This window comes from Nansenia antarctica (assembly GCF_963989245.1).
Source record: "Nansenia antarctica genome assembly, chromosome: 5".
In the NCBI taxonomy this organism is placed as follows: Eukaryota; Metazoa; Chordata; class Actinopteri; order Argentiniformes; family Microstomatidae; genus Nansenia; species Nansenia antarctica.
This window is the reverse complement of record NC_137690.1, coordinates 39,075,037-39,100,862: the sequence shown is the minus strand read 5'-3', so window position 1 is coordinate 39,100,862 and position 25,826 is coordinate 39,075,037. Positions and strand designations below refer to the sequence as shown.

General features: G+C 49.7%; 1 protein-coding gene across 1 annotated transcript in view; it reads left to right on the top strand.

Moving 5' to 3' along the window:
- The window catches only part of LOC308158437 (tetraspanin-18B-like), a gene marked incomplete at its 3' end in the record, with an annotated part of 45,212 nt that overhangs the window by 207 nt on the left and 19,179 nt on the right, over window positions 1-25,826 (top strand). Inside the window, exons 2-5 of the mRNA XM_080532026.1 lie at window positions 13,475-13,669; window positions 16,065-16,139; window positions 18,378-18,476; window positions 19,539-19,715. Of these exons, the coding sequence (XP_080388152.1) occupies window positions 13,475-13,669; window positions 16,065-16,139; window positions 18,378-18,476; window positions 19,539-19,715 (546 nt within the window). The remainder of the gene's footprint in view (window positions 1-13,474; window positions 13,670-16,064; window positions 16,140-18,377; window positions 18,477-19,538; window positions 19,716-25,826) is intronic.

Here is a 25,826-nt window from a genome sequence, read left to right as displayed (position 1 = left end):
GCCAGCGACCAAATCCCGCAGTAGTGAGTGAAGGTTGGGAAGGACTGACACTCACCTGCGGAGATGGCAACCCCCGAACCGGGGAGGGAGTGGTGGCTACCTCCCGGGACGAGGGTAGTAGCACAGCACGGCCAGGCTAGCGATGTCTGAGAGCGGCGCGCAGCGGGTCGGGCGGCAACACAGAGCCGGGGGACAGGAACGATGAGGCGGTGAACACTGCAGTCCGGCAGTGGAGGCGGTGAGCACTGCAGTCCGGCGGTGGAGGCGGTGAGAGGCGGGAGATGGCGGGGGGGAAAGCAGTGGAGGTCGGCGAAAAAATCAAACAAAACAAAGTGAAAAAATACCTGGAAAAGAAAACAAGAAAAACAAAAAGTGGAGACCTCCGGGGGAAGACGGGCACACAAAACAAGGTAGACGACGAAAACAAGAAACCATAGACACTTTAGGACTGGACACAAAAAGACAGGACCGGGAAACAGAAGCGGCAGTCACAATGCGGACGCCAGCGTGCTCTGAACCCGGAAAAACAGCTACGGCAAACGCAACAGGACAAACAGGATTAGCAACAGCGTTCGAACGACTCTAAACAGATTGTCTTTCAATCTTGAAGATTGCGGGGGGCCCTCTTGTGAATCTGGATCTTCAGATGCTTCCACAAATGTTCAATTGGGTTTAAGTCAGGTGATTGACTGGGCCATTCCAACAAGTTGATTTTCTCTGAATCCAATTGCAAGTTTCCTTTGCTGTATGCTTTGGATCGTTGTCCTGCTGGAAGGTCCACCCACGTCTCATCCTCAGCATCCTGGTGGATGGCAGCAGGTTCATCTCAAGAATCTCTCTGTACATGGCTCCATTCATTGTTCCTTCAATGCAATGATATGAAGTCTGCCAGTACCACAAGAGGAGAAACAGACCCACACCATGATACTTCCACCTCCAAACTTCACTGTTGGTATAGTGTTATTCGGGTGATGTGCAGTGCCATGTGCGTGGCCGGTTGATGGTGGAATGATGTTGCTTCCACTTACGGATAATGCCCCCAATGGTGCTTACTGGAAGATTCAGAAGTTATAAAATACGATACCGTGAATACGGTAGAGTTGCCTCCTAATTAGTTATGGTTTTCAGCTGGTTCCTTGCCTTTCCTTGCTGTGGTGTACTGCTTTTTCTTAGTGTGTTCAATACTTTTTCATTCCATTTTATTACACATCTGCACACATGGGGCATAGCAGAGACACCAGCATGCCAACTGTGTTCCAAGCGAGGAACCCTGGAACACATCCTCAGCTGCTGTACAAGGGCCCTTGGAGATGGACGGTACAGGTGGAGGCATGACCAAGTCCTGAAGACCATTGCTGAAGCCATCAGTGCAGGACTTGTGTGGGCAAAGCAGTTCCGACCCTCCAAGAAAACCATCGCCTTTGTCAGAGCTGGGGAGCAGCCAACCCCTGCCAGGAAAACATCTGCAGGCATCTTGACCTCTGCAAGAGACTGGCAGCTGTTGGTTGACCTTGAACATCAGCTGAAGTTCCCCAGCCACATTGCAGTCACCACCCTGCGACCAGACATTGTTCTCTTTTCTGAGTCCACCAGGCAAGCAGTGCTGCTGGAACTGACAGTCCCGTGGGAAGACCGCTTGGAAGAAGCCTTTGAGAGGAAGCTCTCCAAGTACGCGGGACTGGTCAGTGACTGCCAGCAGGCTGGGTGGAGAGCGAGGTGTTTCCCAGTAGAGGTTGGTTGCAGAGGATTTGCAGCCCGTTCCTTGGCCAGAGCCTTCAGCAGTTTGGGCATCGATGGAGAGAGAAAGAGGAGAGCCATCCGCAGTACCACCAATGCGGCAGAGAGAGCCTCTAGATGGCTGTGGCTCAAAAGAGGAGAGCCATGGAGTCATGGTAGCTAGTTAGCCATCTGGACACAAGCTGGGGTCTGATCAGCCCCGGCTGGGTCACCTGGAGGAGGGTGTATGATGTTGAAAGACCCGAAACGCCCGATGATTCCAGGAACATCACTGAAGATGTGTCCAGAGGCATCAGTAGATGTATGTACACAGCGAACCCCCTGAGTCATCAGTGACAGCCAGGAAAGACTGGATGACAACCATGAAGAGTGTGGTGACTACTGGAGAGTCAGTGACAGCTCGGAGAGACGGCGACCGGGGGCAGAACGGGCTGGCAACCCAATCTGTGTCCTCTGAGAGGAGGACCCTAACAAAGCTACGATGAACTTAATGGAAAAATACCCCCAGGGGTGCCCGAGAGGGGGGGAGGATGAGCACCCCAGTCGGACGGACACAACGGTAACAGACTTAGGCAATGGACAAACGACTATGAGCAAGCAGTGTACATGCGGTAAAATCTGCAAGAACATCCATGGCTTAAAGATCCACCGAGCGAGGATGAAATGCCCGTTAGGAGTAGAAGCAACACAACGCACAGGTGTTCAACCTGGTGAGACGCAGGAGGTGCCAGGCCCGGAGTCACCCCATAGTGCCCAGAACCTCCAAGTGTTGCAGTCTAACCCCTCGAGCATCAAGTCCGACCGGAGGCGGATCAAATGGCCAGCAGCTAGCATGACTTCACTGTGGAAGCAGTTCGATGACGATGTCGACCAAATTCTGGAGGTAACGGTGAAGGGCGAGGCTGACAGGAAGCTACAGGCGATGACAACAATCATTGTCAGCATTGCAGCTGAACGGTTCGGCGTGGAGGAGAAGAAAAGCTCCGGAACATCTTACGTAAAGAACCAAAGAGCTGCAAAGATCCATAACATCAGGCAGGAGATGAAAGCGCTGAAGTCCCAGTACAAGGTGGCAGGAGAGGAGGAACGCACTGGCCTGGCCCAGCTAATGTGCATCCTACGGAAAAACATCAGGATTCTCCGCCGGGCTGAGTGGCATCGGAGGCGGCGGCGTGAGAGGGCACGTAAACGTGCTGCATTCATAGCCAACCCCTTCAAGTTCATGAAGGATTTGCTCGGGCAGAAGCGCAGTGGCAAACTGGCCTCCTCGCAGGAAGAGATAGACCATCATCTGAAGCAGACGTACAGCGATCCCGCAAGAGAGCAGGAGTTGGGAGAGTGCAACATCCTCATAGACCCCCCTGAACCGGAAGAGCAATTTGACATGTCGGAGCTGCAGCTGAAGGAAGTCAGGGAGGTTGTCCGCAAAGCAAGGGCAAGCTCTGCTCCAGGACCGAGTGGCACTTCATACAAAGTGTACAAGAACTGTCCCAAACTCCTGCTGCGTCTGTGGAAAATCCTGCGAGTCTTCTGGAGAAGGGGGAGGATACCTGAACAATGGAGAGTGGCTGAAGGGGTTTGGATCCCGAAGGAGGAAAACTCCACTCAGCTAGACCAGTTCCGCATCATCTCCCTGCTGTGTGTTGAGGCAAAGGTTTTCTTCAGCACTGTTTCCAGACGGCTGTGTACCTACCTGGCAAAGAACACCTACATCGATACATCCGTCCAGAAGGGCGGTGTGTCAGGAATGCCAGGTTGTCTGGAGCATACCGGCGTGGTGACACAGCTCATTCGGGAGGCCCGAGAGAACAAAGGCAACCTGTCAGTGTTGTGGCTTGACCTGGCAAATGCATTCGGCTCCATTCCACACAAGCTGGTTCAGTTCACCTTGACGAAGCATCATGTCCCCAGCAGGTGCAGAGACCTCATCGCTGATTACTACAGCAATTTCAGGATGAGGGTCTCTTCAGGAGCAATAACATCCAGTTGGCACAAGGTGGAGATCGGTATCATCACAGGGTGCACTATCTCTGTGACACTGTTCTCCCTAGCCATGAACATGCTCACCAAGTCTGCTGAGCCAGAGTGCAGAGGGCCCCGAACGAATTCCGGACAACGGCAACCACCCATCAGGGCATTCATGGATGACCTCACAGTCACGACAGAATCAGTCCCAGGCTGCCGGTGGATTCTGAAGGGACTCGAAAAGCTAGTGGGGTGGGCCCGGATGCGTTTCAAACCCGCCAAATCAAGATCTATGGTGCTGAGGAAAGGGAAAGTGGAGGACAAGTTCCGGTTTACCATCACAGGCACAGCCATCCCAACTATCACAGAGAAGCCAGTCAAGAGCTTGGGCAAGGTTTTTGACTTCTCTCTGAGGGACACAATATCCATCAAGTCGACCTGCACTGAGTTGGATGGCTGGCTGAAATCCGTGGACAAGTCAGGCCTTCCCGGGAAGTTTAAAGCCTTGGTTTACCAACATGGCATTCTTCCCAGGATCCTGTGGCCCCTCCTTGTCTATGCGGTCCCTATCTCAACAGTGGAGACCTTAGAGAGGAGGGTCAGCAACCACCTCCGGAGATGGCTTGGATTACCAAGGAGTTTGAGCAGCACCGCACTCTATGGGAACACCAACAAACTGCAACTGCCCTTCAAATCCTTGGAGGAGGAATTCAAGGTGACAAGAGCCAGAGAAGTGGTTCAGTACAGGGACTCAAGTGATCCGAAGGTGGCTAATGCAGGGATCCAAGTGAGGACTGGCAGGAAGTGGAGGGCAGAGGAAGCTGTTCAAGAGGCAGAGGCGAGGCTGCGTCACAGGAGCTTGGTGGGAGTGGTCACACGAGGTCGAGCTGGGCTTGGATCCTTTCCAACTCCCCAAATGAACACCAGGGGGAAGGAAAAGCGCCGCCTTGTTCAGGAGGAGGTGAGAGCAGCAGTGGAGGAGACAAGAACCTGCAAGGCAGTGGGAATGAAGCAACAGGGAGCTTGGACGAGATGGGAGAATGCGATTGAGAGGAAGGTGACCTGGGCTGAGCTTTGGAAATCCGAGCCTCACCGCATCAAATTCCTCATCCAGGCAGTCTATGATGTGCTTCCAAGCCCGTCAAATCTGCACACATGGGGCATAGCAGAGACACCAGCATGCCAACTGTGTTCCAAGCGAGGAACCCTGGAACACATCCTCAGCTGCTGTACAAGGGCCCTTGGAGATGGACGGTACAGGTGGAGGCATGACCAAGTCCTGAAGACCATTGCTGAAGCCATCAGTGCAGGACTTGTGTGGGCAAAGCAGTTCCGACCCTCCAAGAAAACCATCGCCTTTGTCAGAGCTGGGGAGCAGCCAACCCCTGCCAGGAAAACATCTGCAGGCATCTTGACCTCTGCAAGAGACTGGCAGCTGTTGGTTGACCTTGAACATCAGCTGACGTTCCCCAGCCACATTGCAGTCACCACCCTGCGACCAGACATTGTTCTCTTTTCTGAGTCCACCAGGCAAGCAGTGCTGCTGGAACTGACAGTCCCGTGGGAAGACCGCTTGGAAGAAGCCTTTGAGAGGAAGCTCTCCAAGTACGCGGGACTGGTCAGTGACTGCCAGCAGGCTGGGTGGAGAGCGAGGTGTTTCCCAGTAGAGGTTGGTTGCAGAGGATTTGCAGCCCGTTCCTTGGCCAGAGCCTTCAGCAGTTTGGGCATCGATGGAGAGAGAAAGAGGAGAGCCATCCGCAGTACCACCAATGCGGCAGAGAGAGCCTCTAGATGGCTGTGGCTCAAAAGAGGAGAGCCATGGAGTCATGGTAGCTAGTTAGCCATCTGGACACAAGCTGGGGTCTGATCAGCCCCGGCTGGGTCACCTGGAGGAGGGTGTATGATGTTGAAAGACCCGAAACGCCCGATGATTCCAGGAACATCACTGAAGATGTGTCCAGAGGCATCAGTAGATGTATGTACACAGCGAACCCCCTGAGTCATCAGTGACAGCCAGGAAAGACTGGATGACAACCATGAAGAGTGTGGTGACTACTGGAGAGTCAGTGACAGCTCGGAGAGACGGCGACCGGGGGCAGAACGGGCTGGCAACCCAATCTGTGTCCTCTGAGAGGAGGACCCTAACAAAGCTACGATGAACTTAATGGAAAAATACCCCCAGGGGTGCCCGAGAGGGGGGGAGGATGAGCACCCCAGTCGGACGGACACAACGGTAACAGACTTAGGCAATGGACAAACGACTATGAGCAAGCAGTGTACATGCGGTAAAATCTGCAAGAACATCCATGGCTTAAAGATCCACCGAGCGAGGATGAAATGCCCGTTAGGAGTAGAAGCAACACAACGCACAGGTGTTCAACCTGGTGAGACGCAGGAGGTGCCAGGCCCGGAGTCACCCCATAGTGCCCAGAACCTCCAAGTGTTGCAGTCTAACCCCTCGAGCATCAAGTCCGACCGGAGGCGGATCAAATGGCCAGCAGCTAGCATGACTTCACTGTGGAAGCAGTTCGATGACGATGTCGACCAAATTCTGGAGGTAACGGTGAAGGGCGAGGCTGACAGGAAGCTACAGGCGATGACAACAATCATTGTCAGCATTGCAGCTGAACGGTTCGGCGTGGAGGAGAAGAAAAGCTCCGGAACATCTTACGTAAAGAACCAAAGAGCTGCAAAGATCCATAACATCAGGCAGGAGATGAAAGCGCTGAAGTCCCAGTACAAGGTGGCAGGAGAGGAGGAACGCACTGGCCTGGCCCAGCTAATGTGCATCCTACGGAAAAACATCAGGATTCTCCGCCGGGCTGAGTGGCATCGGAGGCGGCGGCGTGAGAGGGCACGTAAACGTGCTGCATTCATAGCCAACCCCTTCAAGTTCATGAAGGATTTGCTCGGGCAGAAGCGCAGTGGCAAACTGGCCTCCTCGCAGGAAGAGATAGACCATCATCTGAAGCAGACGTACAGCGATCCCGCAAGAGAGCAGGAGTTGGGAGAGTGCAACATCCTCATAGACCCCCCTGAACCGGAAGAGCAATTTGACATGTCGGAGCTGCAGCTGAAGGAAGTCAGGGAGGTTGTCCGCAAAGCAAGGGCAAGCTCTGCTCCAGGACCGAGTGGCACTTCATACAAAGTGTACAAGAACTGTCCCAAACTCCTGCTGCGTCTGTGGAAAATCCTGCGAGTCTTCTGGAGAAGGGGGAGGATACCTGAACAATGGAGAGTGGCTGAAGGGGTTTGGATCCCGAAGGAGGAAAACTCCACTCAGCTAGACCAGTTCCGCATCATCTCCCTGCTGTGTGTTGAGGCAAAGGTTTTCTTCAGCACTGTTTCCAGACGGCTGTGTACCTACCTGGCAAAGAACACCTACATCGATACATCCGTCCAGAAGGGCGGTGTGTCAGGAATGCCAGGTTGTCTGGAGCATACCGGCGTGGTGACACAGCTCATTCGGGAGGCCCGAGAGAACAAAGGCAACCTGTCAGTGTTGTGGCTTGACCTGGCAAATGCATTCGGCTCCATTCCACACAAGCTGGTTCAGTTCACCTTGACGAAGCATCATGTCCCCAGCAGGTGCAGAGACCTCATCGCTGATTACTACAGCAATTTCAGGATGAGGGTCTCTTTAGGAGCAATAACATCCAGTTGGCACAAGGTGGAGATCGGTATCATCACAGGGTGCACTATCTCTGTGACACTGTTCTCCCTAGCCATGAACATGCTCACCAAGTCTGCTGAGCCAGAGTGCAGAGGGCCCCGAACGAATTCCGGACAACGGCAACCACCCATCAGGGCATTCATGGATGACCTCACAGTCACGACAGAATCAGTCGCAGGCTGCCGGTGGATTCTGAAGGGACTCGAAAAGCTAGTGGGGTGGGCCCGGATGCGTTTCAAACCCGCCAAATCAAGATCTATGGTGCTGAGGAAAGGGAAAGTGGAGGACAAGTTCCGGTTTACCATCACAGGCACAGCCATCCCAACTATCACAGAGAAGCCAGTCAAGAGCTTGGGCAAGGTTTTTGACTTCTCTCTGAGGGACACAATATCCATCAAGTCGACCTGCACTGAGTTGGATGGCTGGCTGAAATCCGTGGACAAGTCAGGCCTTCCCGGGAAGTTTAAAGCCTGGGTTTACCAACATGGCATTCTTCCCAGGATCCTGTGGCCCCTCCTTGTCTATGCGGTCCCTATCTCAACAGTGGAGACCTTAGAGAGGAGGGTCAGCAACCACCTCCGGAGATGGCTTGGATTACCAAGGAGTTTGAGCAGCACCGCACTCTATGGGAACACCAACAAACTGCAACTGCCCTTCAAATCCTTGGAGGAGGAATTCAAGGTGACAAGAGCCAGAGAAGTGGTTCAGTACAGGGACTCAAGTGATCCGAAGGTGGCTAATGCAGGGATCCAAGTGAGGACTGGCAGGAAGTGGAGGGCAGAGGAAGCTGTTCAAGAGGCAGAGGCGAGGCTGCGTCACAGGAGCTTGGTGGGAGTGGTCACACGAGGTCGAGCTGGGCTTGGATCCTTTCCAACTCCCCAAATGAACACCAGGGGGAAGGAAAAGCGCCGCCTTGTTCAGGAGGAGGTGAGAGCAGCAGTGGAGGAGACAAGAACCTACAAGGCAGTGGGAATGAAGCAACAGGGAGCTTGGACGAGATGGGAGAATGCGATTGAGAGGAAGGTGACCTGGGCTGAGCTTTGGAAAGCCGAGCCTCACCGCATCAAATTCCTCATCCAGGCAGTCTATGATGTGCTTCCAAGCCCGTCAAATCTGCACACATGGGGCATAGCAGAGACACCAGCATGCCAACTGTGTTCCAAGCGAGGAACCCTGGAACACATCCTCAGCTGCTGTACAAGGGCCCTTGGAGATGGACGGTACAGGTGGAGGCATGACCAAGTCCTGAAGACCATTGCTGAAGCCATCAGTGCAGGACTTGTGTGGGCAAAGCAGTTCCGACCCTCCAAGAAAACCATCGCCTTTGTCAGAGCTGGGGAGCAGCCAACCCCTGCCAGGAAAACATCTGCAGGCATCTTGACCTCTGCAAGAGACTGGCAGCTGTTGGTTGACCTTGAACATCAGCTGACGTTCCCCAGCCACATTGCAGTCACCACCCTGCGACCAGACATTGTTCTCTTTTCTGAGTCCACCAGGCAAGCAGTGCTGCTGGAACTGACAGTCCCGTGGGAAGACCGCTTGGAAGAAGCCTTTGAGAGGAAGCTCTCCAAGTACGCGGGACTGGTCAGTGACTGCCAGCAGGCTGGGTGGAGAGCGAGGTGTTTCCCAGTAGAGGTTGGTTGCAGAGGATTTGCAGCCCGTTCCTTGGCCAGAGCCTTCAGCAGTTTGGGCATCGATGGAGAGAGAAAGAGGAGAGCCATCCGCAGTACCACCAATGCGGCAGAGAGAGCCTCTAGATGGCTGTGGCTCAAAAGAGGAGAGCCATGGAGTCATGGTAGCTAGTTAGCCATCTGGACACAAGCTGGGGTCTGATCAGCCCCGGCTGGGTCACCTGGAGGAGGGTGTATGATGTTGAAAGACCCGAAACGCCCGATGATTCCAGGAACATCACTGAAGATGTGTCCAGAGGCATCAGTAGATGTATGTACACAGCGAACCCCCTGAGTCATCAGTGACAGCCAGGAAAGACTGGATGACAACCATGAAGAGTGTGGTGACTACTGGAGAGTCAGTGACAGCTCGGAGAGACGGCGACCGGGGGCAGAACGGGCTGGCAACCCAATCTGTGTCCTCTGAGAGGAGGACCCTAACAAAGCTACGATGAACTTAATGGAAAAATACCCCCAGGGGTGCCCGAGAGGGGGGGAGGATGAGCACCCCAGTCGGACGGACACAACGGTAACAGACTTAGGCAATGGACAAACGACTATGAGCAAGCAGTGTACATGCGGTAAAATCTGCAAGAACATCCATGGCTTAAAGATCCACCGAGCGAGGATGAAATGCCCGTTAGGAGTAGAAGCAACACAACGCACAGGTGTTCAACCTGGTGAGACGCAGGAGGTGCCAGGCCCGGAGTCACCCCATAGTGCCCAGAACCTCCAAGTGTTGCAGTCTAACCCCTCGAGCATCAAGTCCGACCGGAGGCGGATCAAATGGCCAGCAGCTAGCATGACTTCACTGTGGAAGCAGTTCGATGACGATGTCGACCAAATTCTGGAGGTAACGGTGAAGGGCGAGGCTGACAGGAAGCTACAGGCGATGACAACAATCATTGTCAGCATTGCAGCTGAACGGTTCGGCGTGGAGGAGAAGAAAAGCTCCGGAACATCTTACGTAAAGAACCAAAGAGCTGCAAAGATCCATAACATCAGGCAGGAGATGAAAGCGCTGAAGTCCCAGTACAAGGTGGCAGGAGAGGAGGAACGCACTGGCCTGGCCCAGCTAATGTGCATCCTACGGAAAAACATCAGGATTCTCCGCCGGGCTGAGTGGCATCGGAGGCGGCGGCGTGAGAGGGCACGTAAACGTGCTGCATTCATAGCCAACCCCTTCAAGTTCATGAAGGATTTGCTCGGGCAGAAGCGCAGTGGCAAACTGGCCTCCTCGCAGGAAGAGATAGACCATCATCTGAAGCAGACGTACAGCGATCCCGCAAGAGAGCAGGAGTTGGGAGAGTGCAACATCCTCATAGACCCCCCTGAACCGGAAGAGCAATTTGACATGTCGGAGCTGCAGCTGAAGGAAGTCAGGGAGGTTGTCCGCAAAGCAAGGGCAAGCTCTGCTCCAGGACCGAGTGGCACTTCATACAAAGTGTACAAGAACTGTCCCAAACTCCTGCTGCGTCTGTGGAAAATCCTGCGAGTCTTCTGGAGAAGGGGGAGGATACCTGAACAATGGAGAGTGGCTGAAGGGGTTTGGATCCCGAAGGAGGAAAACTCCACTCAGCTAGACCAGTTCCGCATCATCTCCCTGCTGTGTGTTGAGGCAAAGGTTTTCTTCAGCACTGTTTCCAGACGGCTGTGTACCTACCTGGCAAAGAACACCTACATCGATACATCCGTCCAGAAGGGCGGTGTGTCAGGAATGCCAGGTTGTCTGGAGCATACCGGCGTGGTGACACAGCTCATTCGGGAGGCCCGAGAGAACAAAGGCAACCTGTCAGTGTTGTGGCTTGACCTGGCAAATGCATTCGGCTCCATTCCACACAAGCTGGTTCAGTTCACCTTGACGAAGCATCATGTCCCCAGCAGGTGCAGAGACCTCATCGCTGATTACTACAGCAATTTCAGGATGAGGGTCTCTTCAGGAGCAATAACATCCAGTTGGCACAAGGTGGAGATCGGTATCATCACAGGGTGCACTATCTCTGTGACACTGTTCTCCCTAGCCATGAACATGCTCACCAAGTCTGCTGAGCCAGAGTGCAGAGGGCCCCGAACGAATTCCGGACAACGGCAACCACCCATCAGGGCATTCATGGATGACCTCACAGTCACGACAGAATCAGTCCCAGGCTGCCGGTGGATTCTGAAGGGACTCGAAAAGCTAGTGGGGTGGGCCCGGATGCGTTTCAAACCCGCCAAATCAAGATCTATGGTGCTGAGGAAAGGGAAAGTGGAGGACAAGTTCCGGTTTACCATCACAGGCACAGCCATCCCAACTATCACAGAGAAGCCAGTCAAGAGCTTGGGCAAGGTTTTTGACTTCTCTCTGAGGGACACAATATCCATCAAGTCGACCTGCACTGAGTTGGATGGCTGGCTGAAATCCGTGGACAAGTCAGGCCTTCCCGGGAAGTTTAAAGCCTGGGTTTACCAACATGGCATTCTTCCCAGGATCCTGTGGCCCCTCCTTGTCTATGCGGTCCCTATCTCAACAGTGGAGACCTTAGAGAGGAGGGTCAGCAACCACCTCCGGAGATGGCTTGGATTACCAAGGAGTTTGAGCAGCACCGCACTCTATGGGAACACCAACAAACTGCAACTGCCCTTCAAATCCTTGGAAGAGGAATTCAAGGTGACAAGAGCCAGAGAAGTGGTTCAGTACAGGGACTCAAGTGATCCGAAGGTGGCTAATGCAGGGATCCAAGTGAGGACTGGCAGGAAGTGGAGGGCAGAGGAAGCTGTTCAAGAGGCAGAGGCGAGGCTGCGTCACAGGAGCTTGGTGGGAGTGGTCACACGAGGTCGAGCTGGGCTTGGATCCTTTCCAACTCCCCAAATGAACACCAGGGGGAAGGAAAAGCGCCGCCTTGTTCAGGAGGAGGTGAGAGCAGCAGTGGAGGAGACAAGAACCTGCAAGGCAGTGGGAATGAAGCAACAGGGAGCTTGGACGAGATGGGAGAATGCGATTGAGAGGAAGGTGACCTGGGCTGAGCTTTGGAAAGCCGAGCCTCACCGCATCAAATTCCTCATCCAGGCAGTCTATGATGTGCTTCCAAGCCCGTCAAATCTGCACACATGGGGCATAGCAGAGACACCAGCATGCCAACTGTGTTCCAAGCGAGGAACCCTGGAACACATCCTCAGCTGCTGTACAAGGGCCCTTGGAGATGGACGGTACAGGTGGAGGCATGACCAAGTCCTGAAGACCATTGCTGAAGCCATCAGTGCAGGACTTGTGTGGGCAAAGCAGTTCCGACCCTCCAAGAAAACCATCGCCTTTGTCAGAGCTGGGGAGCAGCCAACCCCTGCCAGGAAAACATCTGCAGGCATCTTGACCTCTGCAAGAGACTGGCAGCTGTTGGTTGACCTTGAACATCAGCTGACGTTCCCCAGCCACATTGCAGTCACCACCCTGCGACCAGACATTGTTCTCTTTTCTGAGTCCACCAGGCAAGCAGTGCTGCTGGAACTGACAGTCCCGTGGGAAGACCGCTTGGAAGAAGCCTTTGAGAGGAAGCTCTCCAAGTACGCGGGACTGGTCAGTGACTGCCAGCAGGCTGGGTGGAGAGCGAGGTGTTTCCCAGTAGAGGTTGGTTGCAGAGGATTTGCAGCCCGTTCCTTGGCCAGAGCCTTCAGCAGTTTGGGCATCGATGGAGAGAGAAAGAGGAGAGCCATCCGCAGTACCACCAATGCGGCAGAGAGAGCCTCTAGATGGCTGTGGCTCAAAAGAGGAGAGCCATGGAGTCATGGTAGCTAGTTAGCCATCTGGACACAAGCTGGGGTCTGATCAGCCCCGGCTGGGTCACCTGGAGGAGGGTGTATGATGTTGAAAGACCCGAAACGCCCGATGATTCCAGGAACATCACTGAAGATGTGTCCAGAGGCATCAGTAGATGTATGTACACACATAACTTTATTTACATATGGACTTTAATGTTTAGATTGTTGGTCTGGATTGTTTGAGTTAATACCAAAATCTGGTGCAAATTCCACTTGAATAGGCTCATTGGAAATACATTTACTGGACAAAATGTTGATGTGTTCAATACTTATACAATGTCCCCCAATGTAAAAATAATTTATTAAATTTGCAGAAAGGTGTCATGTTTAACTTTGTAGCATTTAGTGTTCAGGTCTGCTTTCAATCACTTGGAAATTATTTTTGCACCCCACTTATGCTAGGATTGACCTCCTCCTTCCTACACTCAGTAAGTACCTACACTCTTCCAAAAGATGGGTTCTAAAAGAGTTCTTCATCTGTCCCCGTAGGGGAACCCTTTGAAGAACCCTTTGGGTTCTGTGTAGAACCCTTTGGGTTCCATTTAAAACTTTCTGTGAAAAGGGTTATACAGTACATCGAATCAAAGAGTGATGGCGGCCCTTTTGATTGTCTCCCTGCGTTCCTCTCCCCTAGCTGGGCGGTTCCTTCCTGTTGGGGGTGGGGGTGTGGGTGCTGCTGGACCCCATGGGCTTCAGGGAGATCGTGGCGGCCAACCCCCTCCTCTTCACGGGGGTGTACGTCATCCTGGTCCTGGGGGGCCTCCTCTTCCTGCTGGGCTTCCTGGGCTGCTGTGGAGCCATCAGGGAGAACAAGTGTCTGCTTCTGTTTGTGAGTCAACCCCGCCGCCTTGTGTCTGTTCATCGCACTCGGGTCCAATTCGGTTGTTAAGTCATGACGTGTTTCCAGGTCCAAAGTTGGCTGAGGCGCTCTCTTCGAAATGCCTCAGTAATAATAATAATTCATTATTCATTTGTATAGCGCTTTTCTGAGGCTCAAAGACCCTGACAATATGGGGAAAACGGGAAAGTGCTGTGTCCCTTTTTGGATGAATAGATCCGAGTCTAAAAATCGATTGAACTGTCATTCTACCGCTGTAGTACACTGGTACTCTGGTGCGGGGATTTTCTGGTTTGGACCCGGAAATTGCTAAACGTCATGTTTGACGTCAGACTTAACAACCGAATACCGCACATACAGGGGAGGCTGGTGGAGGTAGAAATCGGAGGACAGGCTCATTGTAATGCACGGAATGGGGGGGGCGAAGGTAGCTTAGAGGTTAGAGAGGCCGGCTGGCAGTCGTAACGTCGCTGGATTGATCCCCGCCTCAGGAGGGAGCTGCATGTGCCCTTGAGCAAGGCACTTAACCCCTAATTGCTCCACGAGCGACGACTATGGCTGACCCTGTGCCTAGAGCAAAAAAGACAAAATTCCCAAAATTGATTGACAAGTTGATCGCATGGCAAATAAAACATTCATTCGGGGAATGGTATCAAAGGGGGTAGGGTATAACATTCGTCATTCCGTTCCATGCATCACAATGAGTCCGTCTTCTGATTTCTACCTCCACCAGCCTCCGCTGAATACATGTTCTCGTAAGACAACCGCACCACGATGATGAGAGAGGAGGGCCACTATTAGGGCTTTCACACCGTTCGTGTTCGGAAACCTCCGAACGTTGGCGCTGTCTGGCGAACGAGCCCGCGTTCATACCAGTGTATCGTTCGCCAGACAGCGCCAACGTTCGGAGGTCTCCGAACGCGAACGCGAACCGGCGTTCGGAACTGCCGGTGTGTAAGCCCTAAGTGTGTGCACATTTTGGTTCCAGCCCAGAGTTAACACAGTCTGATTCAAACCCAGCCTGACGGGCCATGCAGGTTCTGTAACTGTATTATATTACTATATAATATATTAGGAGTATTATATATTAGGAGGTACATGGTAAATGTCTTCATTGTGGGGCGGCTGTGGCTCAGGAGGTAGAGCCGGCATCTAATGATCGCAAGGTCGGCAGATCGACGGTTCGAACCCCGGTTGCCCACATGTCGAAGTGTCCTTGGGCAAGACACTGAACCCCAAATTGCTCCCAGTGAGCGGGCCGGCGCCTTGCATGGTAGCTTGCCGCCATTGGTGAGTGAACGTGTGTGTGAGAGGCCATTGTTAAATGCTTAAATTATAAGTGCAGTCCATTTACCGTTTACCACAGTTTACCAGTATTAGGAGGTAAATGCAGTTCATTCTCTTCAAGGATGCAGCGGTGACAGGCTCTGTCAGCCAATCACAGATGTGGGATATGAATATATGAATATATATGAATATATGATGTAAACTGATGTAAACACACCCACACAAAACGGCAGACTGTTTATCCCCGAGGGAGGTGGAGGCTGGGGGAAATAAATAACAATACATATGTATTGACTATGATTTTTCTTCACACATTTGTTTATTTGATGCTCAAGAATGATAAGAAAATCCAAACCAAACCAAAGCGGCTGGAGGCAAGCTTGAATGTTTACAGCATCCAGAGTACAAATACAGTCAGGCTTTGATGTTTTTATAGCCAGAGGCCACAGCGGTGGTTCTTCTGGCTGGTTGGGATAATGAGCTGAAGGTCTGTGTGCACACGCACACTGTACATCTGTTTTTTTAACCCAGTGTCTCTCTCTCTCTCTTTCTTTCTTCCTCTCCCCCTCCCAACTGGGCAGAATGAACATACTTAAACAACCTCAACCTCTTCTAAAACCGGTTTCCTCTGCTCAAGATTCGACATTTGTTAGACAACAGATACATTTGATTGTTTCACCTCCTTTCGTATTCCCTAGCCTGTCTTGATGCCTAGAAACTGTTCTACTGTAAGGAAGGAGTCACAGATTCACCCACATCACCTTCCTCCCTCTTCCTCATCTGTGACCTCCCCTCAATGTGATTGGCTTGAACCTTACCTGAGGGCGTGACTGTTACCTGTGTCTAAAAATCCATGTTTCCCCCCTGTCTCTACTTTTCTTGAGAAGGATTTCACTGACAGACTTTGTCTGTCATTGCTTGTGAATTGTTTTCCTTTTGCAAAAGACAATGAAATACCTTTTCTGTACAATTTGAAGAAACCAGGCTACCTTTTTGCGATTTTCTATTTAGATCTCTCTCTCTCTCTCTCTCTCTCTCTCTCTCTCTCTCTCTCTCTCTCTCTCTCTCTCTCTCTCTCTCTCTCTCTCTCTCTCCTCAGTTCTTCATGCTGATCCTCCTCATCTTCCTGGCAGAACTGGCAGCAGCCACCTTGGCCTTCATATTCAGGGAGCATGTGAGTGTTATGGAGCATAGATATGCGTCAGAGGCTTAGCTGTCCCGGGTATTCTGTTGCCATTACCATTATACAGTGCACTCACCACTAGGGTTGGGTACCGTTTGGGTTTTATCCGGTACCGGTACCTAACCGATACTTTAAAAACGGTACCGGTACCAAAACGGTACTTAATTCGGTACTTTTGATTTTTTTAAATGACATATATATATATAATAATAACACGGTCGACAACATTAAACAGCTTTTCACTTTTTTATTGCTGAGGCACAATATATATTAGTTAAATATACACTCAAATTAAAATAAATGAAAATAAAACTCCTGAGCCTTGGGGACTCCATTAAGCTGGGGGTGCCTATCGTTGGTACTGATGTCGAATACGAGTACACACTTGTTCGGCAGCCCCTCAAGGACATCAGAATATTCGTAAAAAAGGGATCTAGTGAAGAGGCCTGCATAGCCCCCAGAACCAAGAGGAAATATAACTCTGATAAACTGGAGCCCTCCACCTCGTCAAAATCCAAACTCTGTTGCCGCTCAACTACTACTACTCCCCTCCCCCTCTCTGGTCCATGTTGACATGACGATTGATATTTCAGACACAGTAGTAGGATAAGGACAGTACCCGAATATCAAGAGATCCCCGATCATGTTGTCCACCTCGAAGAGACGCAGCCACACATCCGCACAACATCATCAACAGAAGCGTCGAATCCTGGAGTGCACTGTCCAATCAAAGGCTTGCGTTCGTAAACTCGCTCTGAGAGCGTCGCAGCGCACACTGGGCCCGACGTCATAAGGGGAGCAAGTCATTTGATTGGACAGAAGGCATTCCACGAGTGGTGATCAGAATTCCAGAACGAGTTTACGGAACGCACCCATAAATCGAGCGTCGCGTTACGCCAACCCGCTAGCGGAAGTTGCTATTAGCAACCTTCTCGTTATCCTTCCGTACTCGCTGCTTTCACTGAGTGGAAATTTAACAGGCGATGTGACGTCGCGAGATAGAAAAGTACCGAAATGAGGCACCGAAATCTCCTTTGCAATTCGGTACGGGTACATACCGAATGTAAAGTAACCGGTACCTACCGGTACCGATTTTCGGTACCCAACCCTACTCACCACAGCCAAAATAAACTGCTGTTTCTTCCACATAGTGCCTCACTCTCCCAGCTTTCCTTTCCTTTTCCCATACCCCTCCTTAAGACTGCTGGTCCTACCGAGTGTATAACGGTGACCCCCACTCTTCTTTTACCACAGAGACAGACTGACATGTGAGTGGCACTCTCTGCTGGCAGGAGCTGTCCTGGGTTGGATCACACACACACAGGAGCTGTCCTGGGTGGGATCACACACGTAGGGGCTGTCCTGGGTTGGATCACACACGTAGAGGCTGTCCTGGGTTTGATCCCACACACGTAGGGGCTGGTAATACAGCATGCGCCATTTAGCTGACACTTTTATCCAAAGCAACTTACATTGCAGTGAGTGCATACATACATTTTCAGTATATAATGGTCCCAGCAGGAATCGAACCCACAACCAAAGCGTTGTTAGCGCCATGCTCTTACCAACTGAGCCACAGAGGACCACAGAGGCTGGTAGAGAACCAAACAGCTGCCTGGCCCATTCGTTCAAACATTCTAATTTTGGTGGAAGAGATTGTACAGCATGTGTCTGCCCTGGAGACATGCTGAAAGAAGCTAGGATTCATTAGAGTTGCTGTTATGACTAAGTATTGTAGTTATGACATAAGTATTGTAGTTGTGACATAAGTATTGTAGTTATGACATAAGAATTGTAGTTATGACATAAGTGTTGTAGTTATGACATAAGTATGACAGTTATGACATAAGTATTGTAGTTATGACATAAATATTGTAGTTATGACATAAGTATGACAGTTATGACATAAGCATTACAGTTATGACATAAGTATTACAGTTATGACTAAGTATTGTAGTTATGACATAAGTATTGTAGTTATGACATAAGTGTTGTAGTTATGACATAAGTATTGTAGTTATGACATAAGAATTGTAGTTATGACATAAGTATTGTAGTTATGACATAAGAATTGTAGTTATGACATAAGTATTAGTTATGACATAAGTATTGTAGTTATGACATAACAGTAATATTATACTATATTTGAGTACTGAGAAAAAAGAAAAAAAAAGCATTATTATTGTTATTATTCATAGTATTACAGCGGTGAGTGTTTCTGTATTCTAGCTGACCAGGGAGTATTTCAGCAGGGAGCTGAAGCACCACTACCAAGGCCACAACAACACGGACGGCTTCACCACCACCTGGAACGCCATCATGACCACCGTAAGACTACTGGACCCCACAGTCCTTTAGGGGGTCCTGACACTGTCACAGTCCTTTAGGGGGTCCTGACACTGTCACTGTCATTTAGGGGGTCCTGTCAGAGTCATTTAGGGGTGACTGGTCACGCTCACACAGTCAACGCTGCTTGTTAATAACAATTTTGCACCAGATATGAAACAGTGTAGTACAGTACACAACTAGTGAGATAATGAATGTGTATTATGATGCATATTCCATATCTACATCCTTTTCAATGTCCTAAATTGTGTGTCTGCTTAGCAGATGCTTTTCCAACTTGCCCCGTGGTTAGGGTGAGCAGTACTGTTACATGGATAGAACCAGAAAACTGCTTTTATCTGCTTCAGGTGGGCCGATTTAAAGTTCTGCGTAAAGTCGACGCCGTAGGCTACGCGTAAGCTTACGTAGTCCCGCGTGACCGTGCGTAGCCTTGACGCGCTCCTCTCAAAAAATCAGAGCGTACGCGTACGCGTCAGCGCGTCAGCTCTGTGATTGGTCCGCTTGGTAGTACATGATTCAGACAAGATTCCGACTCTCTCGTCGGCCAAAATGCGGAAGCCATGCTAGAAATGTCATTTACTTTTTCTGTAATTACTTAAATAAAGATTTGAAAAATTATGATAACCATCGTATTATCTTAGTTTAATGTCATTTCAATGCATCATAGAACTTTTATTTACAACAAGCATAACAACAAAAAGATCGCTATTATGCCGCTTTGAGCTTTGAGCTCCGTTGACTTCCTAACCAGAAGAGGCACAGCACAGGGGCATAGAAAACACACTGCCACCTAGCGATGTGACGGTGTAATTGCAGCGCGGCCTACGCAGAAGTGTAAAGTGCGAGAGCCCTTACGTAGGGAACGTAAGCTACGCACGTAAATTCGACGCAGAACTTTAAATCGGCCTTCAGAGAGGTGCTGAAGTACTGCAGTATTGATCACTAACCTTTAATTTGTGTGTGTGTGTGTGTGTGTGTGTGTGTGTGTGTGTGTGTGTGTGTGTGTGTGTGTGTGTGTGTGCGTGCGTGCGTGCGTGTGTACAGTTTGACTGCTGTGGGGTGAACAGTCCGGACGACTTTGAAGAAAGCCTCTTCAGACTTATTAATCCCAACCACATGGTCCCTGAGGCCTGTTGCCCCGGCAACGGTCACCCTGGAGACACGGAGTACATCAGCAGGGACGAGTGTTTGCGGGGCAGCATGGTGTTCCGTCACAACAAGGTCACGTGCGCATACAAACACACAAACACACACACACACACACACACACACACACACACACACATTGTTGTCCTTTTTACAGAAACACCTCAAAGAGGAGAGTTCTTAGATATGTTCACAATGAAAATGCAACGATAGCACAACCACGTACTGTATATTAGGGTTGGGTGGTATACATTTTTTTATACTTCAAATCTGACCATGGTGTATGGTAAATAGTTTTGTGTTACTTATGTGGTGACTGCTATACCGTGTGACATTTAGCAACACTTAACACTAATCACAGCTTGACAAACTAAACTGTTGGATAGCATAATTCGGTTGTTAAGTCTGACGTCAAACGTGACGTTTAGCAATTTCCGGGTCCAAACCAGAAATTCCCTGCACCATAGTACCAGTGTACTACAGCGGTAGAATGACAGTTAAATCGTTTTTTAGACTCGGATCTATTCATACAACAAGGTATAACAACTCCCCCTCCTACTTATGGGAAACGGCTGTGTTATCACAAAAAAGGGAATAAACAGAACAACCACAAAGGGTCTTCAAGTACTGTAAATGTACAATATACAAAAAAAGGCAAGACAGACCCTGTAACTTCAATGTAAATAATATCTGTGTTAGACTATCTTTAGGGTTTCAAGCACACACAATAAACAACAAATGAAATACAAAGGAATAAATTCACTTCACTCCTTCAATAATAATAATAACTGAATTTCTCAATATTTATAAAGTAGGTGCTTCAAAATGATTACAGGAGTTTAGAATGTTTCTTTTTTCCACAGTCAATGAATTAAACAAAACAAAGGTCCCAAACAAAGTCCCAAGTTCACTCCTCTAAATGATTCGTTCAAGTCCGTTCCTTGAATCCCCCGAGGCAAAAAGTATAATCCCCAATAGTCAGTTCAATGAGAAAAAACGCTTGTCAGCGCTCTCAAACAAACACGCAAATGGATTGGCTCACCCGATTGAAGTGGTCCGTCCTCAGCGGCGCGGTAGATTCAAAATATATAATCCATAGGAAAAGTATATCCCACAGCGTGAGTACCGCTCTCCAACACGATGCGAAAGTTTTAAAGTTTTAACAGGCTCTATCTTTTGTTCAAAGCCAACAGCAAAACATTCATATATTTGGTCGAACAGGACTGTCTAGAACAGGGGTCCCCAAACTTTTTTCTGTGAGGGCCACATAATTTTTCCTTTCTGTGATGGGGGGCCTGGGTCGGTCTCTAACATAAAATAATATGGAGCGGAGTGGAACGGTGTGAAATGGAGGCGGTTGCGCAAAGCAATTGCGCGCAGGAGAGCACTGGTGGATGCAAACAAAGTCTAAACAGTTGAATTTGGATGGAATTTATACCTTTAGTGATATGTCAATAAAATATAATCAGTTTTACAGTCTGATACATGAGGGAGGACCCTCATCATACACGGGGGGGACCCAAGAAGCAGGGCTGTCTGGGGGTCCTTAATTAAACGAGCATCAAACACTTAATTTCTTGCATTCTGGTGAATTTAGATGCACCAATCTGTGCCCTTTCTGCATCAATTTATGGTGGAAATGTCATTATTTATGTAAAGGAAAACACAATATTCAGGCACCAGATGACCATTCAAAATGTAATGTAATATAATGCAATATAAGGCTCTCAGGCAAATACTGTACTTTCAAATATGTATTCTCCTTGAGCAGTCAACATCAACTATCAGCTATTTCGCTAGCAAACACGAAAGCTAACTTATTTGCGAAACAGCGCCCCTGCCACCACGTCGGCGCAATGCCGCAATTGCAGTTAGAAATTACAGAAATCCACCGAGTGCAACTATTCTGTTCCCACTGCGCGTAACCAGGGCGCAACTTCCACAGATAGCGAACACACACTGACACATAAATGAATCTTCAGACGCTGGAGTAAAGTTTAGTTCTTTACTCAACCCTCAGAAACATGAGTGGTCGTTTGGTTATTTTTGTAAAACTGTAAATAAACATAAGAGTACAATTACTGTAATGCTCAAAACTATACTGTTACACTTTCAACATCAACAGTATGTAGCCAACATATAATATCAATATAGCAATGCAAATAGTTATACTTAAATAATATAAGCTATGCATTTATAAACATATACAGTATACATTGTAGTTAAACAAGAAAAGAAAAGGCAACTTACAAGCAAAGCCTTTTCCAGGGCAAGAATGTAAACAAAGAGATTCTCCGGAGCTTTTCCTCTCAACTAGCTGCTGCTACGAGCTATCACGTCTGAACAGTGTGCTCACGTCATGTGACTAATGTTCGTCATGTGACTAATCAAAACCGAAACTGAATAAAGGCAGTAACAAATGTAATGTCATAAAATGTCCACTAGATGTCTCTAAAATGAAAACCTAAGAAACCATGACACTCCCCGTCTGGTATGGAGGAAATACCACTATGAACTAACTCAGGGATACTCAGTCCTTTGGCGACATGAGAAGCACTGTCTCAGATATTGGTCTCAAGAACGTTTTAGCCGTCCCATGTTTGGTGATCTTCACTTCGATTCTTCTGATCTTCCCGTCCTTGTCAGGGAATGTCTGGCTGACTAGTCCTAAGGGCCAGTCGTTGCGCTTAGCTTGAGCATCTTTGAGAAGGACCAAATCCCCTACTTTAAGGTTCGGACGTTCCTCTTGCCACTTGCTGCGACTCTGTAGTGTCGTGAGGTATTCATGTCTCCATCGGCTCCAGAAAGTATTTGCAAGGTGTTGAACCTGTTTCCACTGCTGTCTGTGGAGGTCCATATCACTAAAATTTCCCGGAGGAGGAAGTGGAGTGCACATCTTCTGCGTAAGAAGCATAGCTGGTGTTAGAAGAAAAGGAGAGTCTGGATCCATTGAGATGGGGGTGAGAGGTCTGGCGTTGATTATGGCTGTAACCTCTGCCATCAGGGTGGAGAGAACTTCATGAGTCAGGCGAGAAGGGCAAGCCTTGAGCAACATGGAGTCAAGTATGCGCCTTGATATCCCTATCATCCTTTCCCAGGAGCCTCCCATGTGGGATGAATGAGGTGGGTTGAAGACCCATGAGCAGCCCTCTTCTCCCAGGTACTTTCGAATGCTAGGCATGTTGGGGTCGGTCAGCAGAATGTTCAGCTCTCGGCATGCGCCTGTGAAATTTGTTCCACAATCTGATCTGATCTGTTTGGCAGGTCCTCTTAGACTAAAGAACCTGCGTAGCGCATTGATAAAGCATGATGTGTCCATTGACTCAATCAATTCGATGTGGACAGCGCGCATACTTAGACATGTGAAAAGAACAGCCCATCTTTTACTGTTTGCCTGTCCTCCTCTTGTGCATCTTGTGCTTACATGCCAGGGGCCGAAGACGTCCAGTCCCACGTAGGTGAATGGGGGTTCAGTACTCAGGCGATCAACAGGTAGGTCGGCCATCCTCTGTTCCGTCACTCTGCCTCTGAGCTTCTTGCAGGTTACACAGTCGTGAAGGATGCCTTTGATCAGTCGTCTTGCTCCCATGATCCAGTACCCTGCAGTGCGGACAGCGCCTTCGGTAAAGACTCGGCCTTGGTGCATCACCCTTTGGTGATGGTGTTCCACAAGTAGCTTTGCGATGTGTTTCCGTCCCGGAATAACAAGAGGGTGTTTTTCCTTGTAGGCGAGATCTGAATGTCTGAGCCGTCCCCCTATTCTCAGGAGGCCTTCTTCGTCGCAATAGGGATTGAGTTTCTTCAGAGGACTACTTCTTGAGATGTCCTTTCCACTTGCTATGCACGCAAGTTCGTCCTTGTAAGCCTCTCCTTGCACGCATTTGATGATGATGAGTTCAGCTTTTGTCAGTTCTTCAGCTGTGCGAGGCTGCTTGCAGTGATGCCATGAACTGCAAGTTTGATCCTGATCTTTGCTGGTAGCCTTACAGGATTCCACGATGTGGATGAGTGAACTTGTTGCTCTCACAAGTCGCTTCCATGAGGAAAAACGCTCGAATCTGTGAGATCCAAGGTGTGTTCTGTCGTTGGGCAGGTTGGTGATGTGTGCCCGCACCTCTATGTCTGAGTCCGGGTTGATGAGGTCAAAGACTTCAGGTGATGATGGTTCCTCTACTTGTAGCAGAAACGTTGGTCCTCTAAGCCAGGTTGTCTCACCTAGCATAGCTGCAGGCACAGAACGTGTGCCAAGGTCAGCTGGGTTATGGCTTGTGGAGATGTAGTGCCACTGGGTTGGTTCAGAAGACCGCCGTATACGCTGCACTCTGTTGCTCACATATACATAGAACCTTCTTGTCTGGTTGCTAATGTATCCTAGGACAACTCGGCTATCTGTATAGAACTTGACAGCATCCAGAGCTATATCTAGCTCGCTTGTGACTAGCTCAGCGACTTCCACACCCAACACGGCAGCTCCCAACTCCAATCTTGGGATAGTGTGAGCCGACTGTGGAGTTAACTTAGCTTTTCCAAGGACAAATCCTACTTGACATTTTTGCTCAACATCAATTACTTGGAGATAGGCGACTGCTGCAATAGCCTTCACTGAAGCGTCTGAGAACACGTGTAGCTCCTTTCTTATGGCTGTTGAGATTGTAGAAGCAGAATAGGTTCTTGGGATCTCCAACTGCCTGAGGTCTTGAAGAGAGCTTCTCCAAGCGTTCCACTCATCTTCCCTTTCTGGAGGAAGAGGAGAGTCCCAGTCGGAGGCTTCGTTTGTGAGCTCTCGTAACAGGATCTTTCCCTGTATCGTAACTGGCGCAACGAATCCAAGTGGATCGAAGAGGCCGTTGACAGTAGCTAGAACACCCCTACGTGTGAAAAGCTTTGTGGATTCTGCTACTTGAAACGTGAAGACATCTTTCTTCAGATCCCAACTCACTCCAAGGCTCCGTTGAATAGGAGTGGGATCGACATCCAAGTTTAGGTCTTTGAGTCCCTTTGCTCGGTCCTCAGCAGAGAATGCTTCCATAACCTCCTGGCTGTTGGAAGCAACTTTGTGAAGTCGCAGGTTCGACGCAGCAAGCATCTCCTGTGTCCGCTTCAGTAGGTCGATGGCTTCACGTGCTGTGGGCCTTGACAGGAGTCCGTCGTCAACGTAGAACTCTCTTTCGATGAACTGTTTGGCGTCAGACCCAAATTCTTCTTCACCATGAGCTGCAGCACGTCTGAGACCATAGATTGCCACCGCAGGAGAGGGACTGTTCCCGAATACGTGAACCTTCATGCGGTACTCACATATGTCGTTCCTAGGATCGTTGTCCTCGTACCACAGAAAGCGGAGAAAGTTCCTGTGGTCTTCTTTCACAACGAAGCTGTGAAACATTTGTTCTATGTCCACAGTGACAGCGATCGGTTCTCGTCTGAATCGCACCAGTACTCCTAAGAGGCTGTTATTTAAGTCCGGACCAGAAAGGAGAACATCGTTCAGTGACACGCCTTTCCATTTTGCACTGGAATCGAAGACGACTCGAATCTGGCCTGGCTTCTGAGGGTGATAAACCCAGAAGATAGGTAAGTACCAACATTCTTGTCCGTTCTCCAATGTAGGAGCCAGCTCAGCATGATCACGGTCGAAGATGTTCTGCATGAACGCGATGAAGTGCCTCTTCATCTCGGGCCTTTTCTCCAGTGTGTTTTGAAGAGAGGTAAGTCGTGTGAGGGCCTGGCCTCGGCTGTGAGGGAGTTGCTGACGTGGTGTTCTGAATGGCAATGGTGCCACCCAGCTGTTGCAGTCATCCATATACATTTCTTTGTCCATGACCTTTAAGAACAGTCTGTCTTCAATAGAGAGTCCAATCTTGTTGTCATCCTCGGACGTGTTGAAGATGGTGCTCCCTAAGTTGCATTCCCGGATACTGTGGGTGCCTTGCGCTGGGGCAATCTGATGTGCTGGCTTCGGAACATATTGCTCCTTCACCTGGATCCTGTTCGGACATGGGCTGAAGAATGAAGGGCGTTGGTTCTCAAGCACATTGGTGCGGTAGCTTTGGATGTCTGAAGGCTTGTGGGCTGCCTCTAGGCAGACTTCTCCTATGATGACCCATCCCAGGTCGAGTCGTTGTGCGTAGGGGGCGTCATGTGGACCGTTCCGTTGCTCCCGCACTTTATGAACTCTAAGGATGTCTC